At 37.9% G+C, this 10,585-nt stretch overlaps 1 protein-coding gene and 1 long non-coding RNA gene across 2 annotated transcripts; one reads left to right on the top strand and one right to left on the bottom strand.

Annotated features, from left to right (window-relative positions):
• The first annotated feature begins 550 nt into the window (after positions 1-550).
• On the top strand, positions 551-7,200 carry LOC122640576 (shaggy-related protein kinase zeta). The gene is made up of 9 exons (XM_043833795.1): positions 551-773; positions 853-927; positions 1,030-1,086; positions 1,711-1,851; positions 1,958-2,008; positions 2,097-2,192; positions 2,937-3,020; positions 5,907-6,008; positions 6,595-7,200. The coding sequence occupies exons 1-9, from the start codon at positions 585-587 to the stop codon at positions 6,688-6,690; spliced, it is 891 nt and encodes a 296-aa protein (XP_043689730.1). The 5' UTR covers positions 551-584; the 3' UTR covers positions 6,691-7,200.
• LOC122640577 lies at positions 3,770-5,653 on the bottom strand. Its single transcript, XR_006329696.1, has 2 exons — positions 5,546-5,653; positions 3,770-3,830 (listed from the first exon to the last, which is right to left on the bottom strand). It is a non-coding gene; the product is annotated as an uncharacterized LOC122640577 (long non-coding RNA).
• Positions 7,201-10,585: the final 3,385 nt, after the last annotated feature.

The raw sequence follows: 10,585 nt of genomic DNA, 5'->3' as shown, positions 1-10,585 counted from the left end.
TTGATTCGCAGGTCACCACCGTCAACATCTCATCCACATGTCTAATAAGAGATAAGGACACGTTTTAGAAAATACCAAACCAAAAAAAGAACAGCAAGGCTCCCAAATAACCCCAAACGACCCACCCGGTCTGGTTTAAACCGAAAATGAACATATGTCGAAATAAGTATCGATTCGAAGGACTCGACTCTCAACATTGCATCCACACTTCTAATTAGAGATAATGACACTTTTTAGAAAATCCCAAACCCAAAAAAATACAGAAATGCCCCCAAATAACCCCAAACGACCCTCCCGGTCTGGTTTAAACTGAAAATGAACATATGCCAAAATAGGTATCGATTCGCAGGTCACAACCCTCAACATTGCATCTAGACATCAAATAAGAGATAAGGACACTTTTTAGAAAATCCCAAACCCAAAAAAGTACAGAAATTCCACCAAATAACTCTAAACGACCAACCCGGTCTGGTTCGCACCAGAAATGAACATATATCAAAATACGTATTGATTCGAAGGTCACGACCCTCAACATCGCATCCACATTGCAGGACAGGCGGTATAAGAATCGTGAGCTGCAGCTTATGCGCTCTATGGATCATCCAAATGTGATTTCTCTGAAGCACTGCTTTTTCTCTACAACCAGTAAAAATGAGCTTTTTCTCAACTTGGTCATGGAATATGTCCCCGAGACTCTGTATCGTGTTTTGAAACACTACAGCAATGTGAACCAGAGGATGCCACTTATCTATGTTAAACTCTACACCTACCAAGTATATATCAAGCTTGTCTTGTGGGTTTCACATACATTTATACTTCTCTAGCTGCTGTTAACTGGTGGATGGTTTCCAGATTTTTAGGGGGCTTGCTCATATTCACACTGTTCCTGGATTTTGCCATAGGGACATAAAGCCTCAAAATCTTCTGGTATGTACTTTCTGACTGTTATTTGCCAGTGGTGCTCCTAATCAACATGATTCTTCAATCATTTCTGTCTTGGTTTTCTGAATCTAGTGGGACATTTTGCAGGTAGATCCCCTTACACATCAAACCAAGATTTGTGATTTTGGAAGTGCAAAGGTTCTGGTATGTTGCATCGAATTGTTTTCAGCTTACCTTATAGTCTGCTTTCATTGTAATAACTAGAATGTCTTAAATGATTGAAGAATCACATTCTTTATAAGCACATTTCTGTTTGATATTGCTAGGATCCTTGCGTGTGTCTTAAATAGTTAAATGATTGAAGAATCACGTTGGTGTGTCTTAAATGATTGAAGAATCGCGTTGGTGTGTGTGTGTGTGTGTGTGTGTGTGCGTGTTTCCATTACTCAGAAGAAGATAATAGACCTTTGTTAAAGTCTTGACATAGACTTCAGTGAAGTACCTTCTGTCAGGATATGCTTCTTTTAGTTTCTTTTGTCTGCATCCATTCATTAGGTTATCCAATCATCTCTGAGGACAAACAAGGCTAGCATGGCTCCTGCTAACTGATACTTTCTCCTTCCTGGGGTATTTGATCGTGGAGTTGATTATCTTGTCTCCCATGACATGGTCTCCTAGTAATATGAATCTAGATTTGAAAATTTAACGTAGTTTAAGAATAAATACATTTTTAAGGCAATTTTCGTGTTGTCTACGATGGTCAGGGTTTTTTCTTGTATATTTTTTCCTTTTCTTTTCTTGTTTCACCAAGTATTATACTGCTTTCAGGTCAAGGGCGAAGCAAACATATCGTACATTTGTTCTCGCTACTACCGAGCTCCAGAGCTCATTTTTGGTGCAACAGAATATACAACATCGATTGATATCTGGTCAGCTGGTTGTGTTCTTGCTGAGCTTCTTCTAGGCCAGGTTTGCAACTGAATTTTAAGCTTGTAACTTTCGAGCTATTATGCCCAGCCAGGTTGCTATGGTCATTTCTTGGTGATTTAATGACATCTAATTTGTAATTTCCTAGCCGTTGTTTCCGGGAGACAGTGCGGTGGATCAACTTGTAGAGATCATCAAGGTTCGGCTCTATAATCTATATGAAGTCAATAATGTAGTTTGTTCAAGTATACCAGTGGCTTGATCATCTATCAAATGCTTTTTTGCAGGTTCTTGGAACCCCAACTCGAGAAGAGATTCGCTGTATGAATCCAAACTATACTGAGTTTAGATTTCCTCAGATAAAGGCTCACCCATGGCACAAGGTATGTATTCCATCTTCTCTCTCTTTTGATAGAAGATAATTCTTTATGGTTTAAGATGACCTGGAGATCTGGCTATTTACGTTCAAGAGATAAAATGCTCTAGAACACCTTATTATGCATGTAAGTTTTGGTTTTTTATTATTTTTTGTTGTTTTGTTTTTAAAGAGGTTTATAAACCTAGTGGGGTTTAGTATTCCTGAATGCTGAAGATCATTGTTTTTGCTTCCATTATAGATTTATTGTATACATTTAAAGCAGCACGAATTGTCTGGCCAAATTGAATTTTAACATTGTGGGAATGTGGATGAACCTTTTGTTTTTCCTTTGTTCCATTTTGGGTTTCTGGCTTCCTTGCCTCCCACAGTGAGTTCCTTTAATTTTGTAATCTTGTATTAGATTCTTCTTCCCAAATGCAGTTCCTAAACCATATTTTCAGAAGTTGCAATGTCTAATTTGGGTAAGGGATAGGGTTTGCTACATGGACAGCGTGTAGTTTCATGCCTTGGAAGAGGGGCATTATGGGAAAAAATTAAAAACAAGGGGGCATATGAGACATTTCACAGGGGGTATGCTACAATAATCTGAGTCTTATGAGGGGTGCCAGCATGCAATTTTGAAATTAAGCTGGCGTCGTCCAAATCTTTTACACTTTGGGCAATTAGTTAACTTCCATTGTGCATCCTAGAGTGGCAAATGGTGTAGTTTTCTACATATCCTTATTTGCCTTCAAATTCTTTTGCTCAGGTTTTTCACAAGAGGATGCCTCCAGAAGTGATTGATCTTGCCTCAAGGCTTCTACAGTATTCGCCTAGTCTTCGCTGCACTGCTGTGAGTAGGATTTTCCTTTTCTTCTATGTAGTGTTTGACCTGAGGGTCCAAAACATATTTGTGGTCCTTAGACATGTTCTGGTTTTGTATTCAATCAGCAACTGCATTTGACATTCTTGTGGATGCTTGTTTTGGTATTCAGGTAGTGTGAATGTGTGATCCTTGGGATTTTTTTAAGGTTGTATCCCTTGGTGGATCCATCTAGGTGTAATGCTAACTGTGTTGAAGTTAATGGAGTTGAAGGAAGGGGAGTAGTGTTTATGTTTCATGGTTTAATTGTAGCCAGGATGGTCTTTGGCGGAGCTTCTTAGTTAAGGTGCAGGATTTGGAGATGGGAGACAAAAGGCATGTCTAAACGTGATCTTTCTGCCTCTCTGAATCTTAGCCTATCTATCTGGAAGCGTGAGGAAGTCCCCAAGATGCTATTGTTGTGGAGTCTTTGTTGACCAAATGTAATGCTAATAAGTTGATCAGATGGAACTATTCAGTAGTACTTCATAACTTTTTTTAGGCTTATGTCTTCCTATACGCATTCTGGAATCCTTAAAATGCTGGTATTTTTATTTTGGGTAAAAGATCTCTGTCCCGGAGTGTAGCCTACGCCAGCACTCCCATGAGTCTATCTCTCTCCTCCCTCATATGAAAAGACTCCTCTGCCCCTTTGTTTTATGGAGGGGAGAGATAGACACATGGGAGTGCTGGCGTAGGCCACATTCCGATACAGAAAATTGCTTCCCTTTTATTTTTTATACCATCATTTTTGTATCAAGTATTAGTTGCTGGGTTTGGAAGGAGCATAATTAATGGAACCTGTTGGACAAGTGTGTGTCCATCAAACCCGGTTCGGTCCGGTTCAACCCGGTTCACCTTTGTATTGAATATTTACACATTTTAGTTTAATAATGTCACATGCGATATAAACTTTTTGAGCATTATGTGTCCTTAAGTTATACTTAAAATGATAGTCACGACTAGGGTTTGGGCTGGGCACCCTTATCATATGGTCGTCGCATTGGGTATGCCTAGACATGTGATGTCAGGGTACGAATGCGAGTGCTCACATGTTTGATGTGTGCATTGGCAAGAATCTTCTTTGTCGATTCCCTCATGTATTACTGCCGGATGTAGGAAGGGATAGACTTGTGTCACCGACACCAGCACTGAGGGAACCCTGTCACTGCAAAGTGTGATCGCATTCTTTGGTTCATCAATGACTGAGACTCAAGCGAGTCAAAGCCGGTGTTCTGGGAATGCGTGGACACTTTGTGAGTGAAGGAGTTATCCAACACGGTCACCACTGCCCGATTGGGGAACACCAAGATAGAGACTGCTCGTGCATGGTCGGATCGAACTGGATCCATGACCGTTTTGGAAATAGTTTTGCAAAATTTATTTTACATAAAATGATACATTATTTATAGTTATTTCAAATAAAGTGTTTTATCGAGTTTTGCGGGACCCGATCGGATGCACAGACGCTCTTATATGGACATGTACTATGGATTGGGGTTTGACAGTACATGTGTACATGCCCTAGATTCCATAATGATGGTGTTGATTAGTGGGGGGGGGTGTATATGATAAATTGTTATCATATAGGGAGTTATTTGGAATTTGCTAATTTAATTGGCTCTTTATTTAATTAATGGATTTGGTGCTAATTGTAATTATCCATTAATAATTAAATAAAGAATCTAATTAATACTTTCCCTATTAGATTCTGCTTCTTCACCGTGTGCAGCACTTTGAGTTTAAACAGAACTGCCAAAATGAGAGAGAGAGAGTCAGACTCTCACTAGCGCTCTATTAAATCTATCTAGGATTTAATTAAACCCTATTATTATAAATAGGGGACCATAAAACGCAGAAGAGAAAAGCTCTCCACGTTTTTGGAGCAGACACTCTCTCTCCTACGTTTTTTGTTTCTCTCTCTCCCTCTTGTGATCTCTCTTTTTCTTCTTGCTTCTCTCACCTGTGTTTGAGAGTTAGGGTTTGTGAAACCCTAGATCTGTACTGAGGAGTTTGAGGGCATCTGGGATTGGCATGTAGAACCTTTGTAGCATCATTGGAGGTTCAGATCTGTTTGCTTGGAGCGCTCACTGGAGGAAGAACCACTGTCTATTGGAGGAGCAACACTTGAGGCTCACCAGGTTAGCAGTTCTTTATTAATTCCTCCTGTTCATTGATTATTAATATTTATGGGATGTGAAAGAAACTCGAATCGATTAATTTCCGCTGTGCATTCGAGTATGGGATGGATCCCTCTTACCATGTGATGGACTAGAGACGAATTTCTCCGTCCCTATTGTGATAATTAATTTTATGGGACGCAATAGGGAAGGAGAAACCCTAATAGGGATGCACCAGGGTTCCCATGGGTGACCATGGGAAACCCTAAAATTTAATGGGGCACCCATGGGACACCATAGGATAACCCAGGATGTGCAAAACCCTAATTTTTCTGTATATTGGTTTCCCTAGGGAACCATGGTTTGATCCCTGGACTGTTGTTTGACCAACAGAACCTTTAATGGTGAATTGGACCATTGGAGATCTTAATTTCAGTTAGAGCCCTTCTTTCACATCTAATTAGCATGCGTGGTAATTGTAATTTTTCCCAGTTTGAATCTTTATGCTTAGATTTATTTGGTGATTGAGAAGTTCTGTGCAGAAACCCAACCATATGGATTGTTCTACGTATGTGTATCCTTTTTTTGTTTTACATAGTGAATAAACCTCATCATTCTTTTGAGTATATGGTCATAATTGATGATCCAACTCACATGTAAACAAGATGAAAAGGATCTCAATCAATCTGATAAGCAAGAAAATTTATTTTCTTGAATGGATGAAATGCAGTACTGACATCCATTTTTGTCTTTGCAGCTAGAGGCATGTGCTCATCCATTTTTTGATGAACTTCGGGAGCCCAATGCCCGCCTGCCTAATGGTCGGCCTTTACCTCATCTCTTCAACTTCAAACAGGAAGTATGTCTTTGAAAATTCTGAAAGTTTTACATATGCATTCTTGAAACTTACGAAAATTTTAACCATGTTTTACATATCTGCCTGGAACTATGTTATGTGCTACAGAATTTCTTAACACAATAAAAGATATGTTTTCTGATCTAAATTGCAACTGAAGTTTTAATTTAACAGACGATAAGATGTTTTCTAATCCAAACAAGAAACTGTACGTTAAGCATGTACACGTGTCAGACACTGATATGGACATATTGGACTTGTAAGGATATGCTAAAAGATTTATTCTATACATGTTCTAAAATCATGGTGGTTTGACAAGTGAATACAGAATGAATGTAGCTGGCTTCAGATTTCAAAATCCCTTCATTATCAGATTTTGGAGTAGAAGGCATTTGCAATTGAGAACTTGATTTATTTATTTAATTTTGATTTTTTATGTGGATTTATTTGTTTAATATATGTATGAATCATATGTTGCTATTGCATGGGTTGGAAAAGGGGTTGGTTATGAAATTTACCTTTACTTATCACGAGTGTGCCTCACCTACTGATGGTTAACTCTGTTGCTTCTGTTTCTCTCTGGATACAGTTATCTGGAGCTCCACCAGAGCTCATTAACAGATTGATACCAGAGCATGTGAGACGGCAATCTGGTCTAAATCTCTTGCATCCAGCAGGCACGTAAGCATAGGAACCTTGAACCAGATTTTTGGTACTTGATGGATGCGAAGCAAAGGGTACTAAGCTGTGGTTAAATCAGAATACATACAAGCCTGAGAGGCGGAATTTCTTTCTCCGCAATGTTGCGACACAAACGGCTGGATGGCTGGGCCTTCTGTAATTTGGTGCATTTTTCTACTACAGTTTTTGTTTTGCGCTCTTGCCCTCTTAAATGTTTCATGCTTTTGTATATTTGTCTCATGATAAAGGATCCAAGTCGGACTGATTAAAGTAGCTTTGAGTAGAAGAAAGGTGATGGGAAGCGTTTCCTTATGCAGAGAGGCGCTAATGAATGGCAGGAGCAAGCAAAGGTTGAGGGGTTGTTGGGTGGATCGGTTGTTGTCTAAAGTTTACTTGCGTGGTGTTGTTTCTACTTATATTTGTGGCGGCTTGTGGTCGCGGACTCTCGCAATTCAGAAGGCGAGTTCTTTTTACCCTTCTGGCGATGTTTTGAATAATTTTGTTTCTAGTTGTATATTATGGTTCTTTGATTAAAAAATGAAAAGTTTTAAGTCGTCTTCTGTTCACAGTTTTTTAATCAACTCAGAACATGGTAGGCTGACTAAAGTGTTCCAAGGATTTTAAACCTAGCTGTAGCGTTATCTGATTGAGTGGTAAATTAACTGGTTTATCACTTGGCAGTTAAAAATCAGCAGGGACACTGAGCAATGGCCAAACATGGTATCATACATTTATGTGTGATGTCTTATTGTCCGTGTTGACGAGTAAGATAAAAGAAATGGGAGGGTAAAACTTCGGATCTAAAATCTCCTTGTTAATTTGATGGGCAATGGGAGCCTTCTACTCTTTCTTACGTGGAATGAAATTCCTTACCCCTTAATCCTCACCCTCGAAACTAGAGATGCCTAAATAGGTAATTGTATGCTGCTATATCATCCAATTAGTTTCTTGTGCTTCTAGTATTTAAAATTCGTAGTTAAGAAATGGGAAAGAGCAAACTTGAAACTCTAGAAAATGTAAACGAAGAGGGACCACTCAAGGTGTCAATGTGGAGCAATGAGATCACTAATTTTTTTCTAAGGATTATATATTAAAGAGAAGAAAACATTTCGAAGGTTGGGTCCCACCTTTGGCAATGCTATCAACAGACCAAGTGACCAACCAACAAACCACTTTAAATACAAAAATGAAATCTTGGTATTCCCAAGTTGTTTCTACTAATTTTTTCTAGAATATGAGGAAGAAAGTCATTAATAATTGCTGAAGAACCTGATTTTGCTGCTTTTTTGGAAAGAAAATCTGCTATAGGGTTTGATTCCCTAAAGGGGTGATTTCCCATCTATTAGAGGAAAAATATGAGAGAAGAACACTCCAACTCTGCCAAGTGAACCAAGGAGAACAATTCCATTGGATCAAGGTAACCAGTGCAACTGAATTGCATTCTATTCAGAGATTAGGAATTTCCAAATCTTTAGCAACTTGAAGACCCTTGATAAGAGCTAAGAATTCAGCTTTAAATACCAAGGAATTCCTGGAAAGCCTAAATCATATTGCCATTTGTAATGTCTGACAACTCCCCTGCCCCTGCTCTACCGAGGTTATCAAGAGAATATCTGTCAATATGAGTTTCACCCAGTTCACTGGAGGACAGCACCAGAAGATTTCAATAGGCTGATGGTAAGAGTATGGACTCCTACTTGGTGAGTTTTTTGGTCTCAAAATTCTGAAAGATTTTGGAGTCTTAATTAAGGGATTGTCTTATTGATACCCTTCATGTTACCTTTTTGCTGTGTTAATATTCTTAAGGTGTTAAAATATTTATAATATGATACATAATTTTTACCTAATGAGAGTAATAGTGTCATTTTACATATATACTCGAAAAATGTGCATGATAGTGACCCTTTTTGATATCGACAATAATAATGTCATTTTCAAAGTATTTTTAAAAATCCTTTTTATACCACTATCTTAAAGAACTGTTGGGAATGAGACATGGGACAATTAAAAGGTGACATGTTCTAAATACACCTATAGAGGTGTGTCATTCAGACATTCCTAGATAGTATAACACAACTTTTTCCAAGGAGGGTAAATACACGTGTACTAAGAAATGTGCATGACAATGACAAATTTTTTTTTTTTTGGGGGGGGGGTTAATAACAATGACAAACTTTTGATGATGACATAAAGATAAGTCATTTTCAAATTATTTTTGAAAACTCTTTTATACCCCTAACATAAAAAACTTTTGGGAATAAGACTAGGTCAAAGGTTGTGCAAATAACCTTTAAATTGGTCTAACTTTTAGGATTATGTGATTTTTTCAATATTTTATTTGAAAATAGTTTGGGAAAATGGTTAAACATCCTACAACTAAATCTTCTGTGGATGAGTTTGTGTTGATTTATGTGGTAAATTTAAAGCTTGTTGATATCATTGATCACAGGTTGTACTGTTTTAGGGAAAATGCTTCCTATTTGAAAACAAGACAACTACACGTAATTTGTGAATTGAATGATATTTAGGTACTTTTAATTGAACTGATATCATTGATCACAAGTTGTACATATTGTCCTGTTTTAAAGGAAATGCTACTCGTTTGGAAAATAGGACAAATACCCGTAATTTGTGGATTGAATGATATATAGGTATTTTTAATTGTGATGATATCATTGACCACAAGTTGTATATATTTTTATTTTTTAGGAAATAATCGCAATAGGCTGTAGGAATAGTCATGGGATCATATTAGGTTCACAAGTATGGGAAAGTCTGGGTCACCCCATGGTTGCTCATGGGAACCCTAGTGTTACCCAATTAGGGTTTGGTATAATTTTTTTTTTTCCCAACCCCACTATTTTCTTGTCCCATAAGAATTATGGGATCCACCAGAATAGAGAAAGTAATTTCTTTTCCATCCCATACCCAAATGCGCAACAGAAAACAGATCGATTCGAGTTTCTTTCATATCCCATGATTATCAAATAATTAAAAACACATAATACATATATTAAACATTAAGATCTGCTAACTTGTAGAGTCTCAATTGTTGCTCCTCCTCAAGATAATGGTTCTTCCCTTAACAAGCTCTTCCAGAAAGTCCCAACTAGTTTAAATATCTTTGACGCAGTAGAAGATCCTCAAGTCAAACTAGAATTTCTTCTCCAAAAACCACTAGATCCAATCCAAAAACCTAGGGTACGTTTCTAAAACCCTAATAGATCTCACAACTCAAGAGAGCAAGAGGGTGAGAGAGACGATCACCAGAGGGAGAGAAAACTCCCAAGCATGTTTGGTCGTCCCCCTTGGTGTGTTTAAATAGGTGAGGCTCTTATGAGCCTCCTCATTCCCAGTGAGAGTTTGACACTCTCTCTCCTGTTTGACTTAAAACCCTGATGGGTTTTCCTGTTGGACTTCTAATTAGTGTTAAAATTATTAAAAGCCTAATCTATAATGGGCCTATAATTAAATATTGCATCAAGTCCATTTAAGATTACATAAATTAATTATTAATTAGCAAATCCCAGAAATACCCCCGCATAACACTTATGCACTAACCCTCCACTAAACAACATCATCATCATGGACTCTAGGGCATGTACACTAATACTGCCAAACCCCATTCCATGGTACATGTCCGTATCGGTGCGTTTGTGTACGTGATCAGAATCCACTAAATATAATTAAATTCTTTAATCAAATACATAATTATAATTTATCATTTTATGTGAAAATATGTTTTGCAAAAACCATTTAACAAAAAATGGTATAGGATCGTGATTCTTATCCGAGCATCCACAGACTAACTCCCCTTGATGTTCCTCAGTCGAGCAGTGGAGACCATGTTGAGTGACTCTTTCACTCACATAATATTTACGTATTCCCAGAACATCGAC

This window comes from Telopea speciosissima, chromosome 9 (assembly GCF_018873765.1).
Source record: "Telopea speciosissima isolate NSW1024214 ecotype Mountain lineage chromosome 9, Tspe_v1, whole genome shotgun sequence".
Lineage (NCBI taxonomy): Eukaryota > Viridiplantae > Streptophyta > Magnoliopsida > Proteales > Proteaceae > Telopea > Telopea speciosissima.
The sequence above is the reverse complement of the archived record's forward strand: the minus strand, read 5'-3'. Positions and strand labels throughout refer to the sequence as shown.

Coding starts and splice junctions, on each gene's coding strand:
- LOC122640576 (XM_043833795.1), top strand. CDS start 585: ATGCGCTCTATGGATCATCCAAATGTGATTTCTCTGAAGCACTGCTTT. Junction 928..1,029: donor TAAAGCCTCAAAATCTTCTG/GTATGTACTTTC, acceptor GACATTTTGCAG/GTAGATCCCCTTACACATCA. Junction 2,193..2,936: donor AGGCTCACCCATGGCACAAG/GTATGTATTCCA, acceptor TCTTTTGCTCAG/GTTTTTCACAAGAGGATGCC.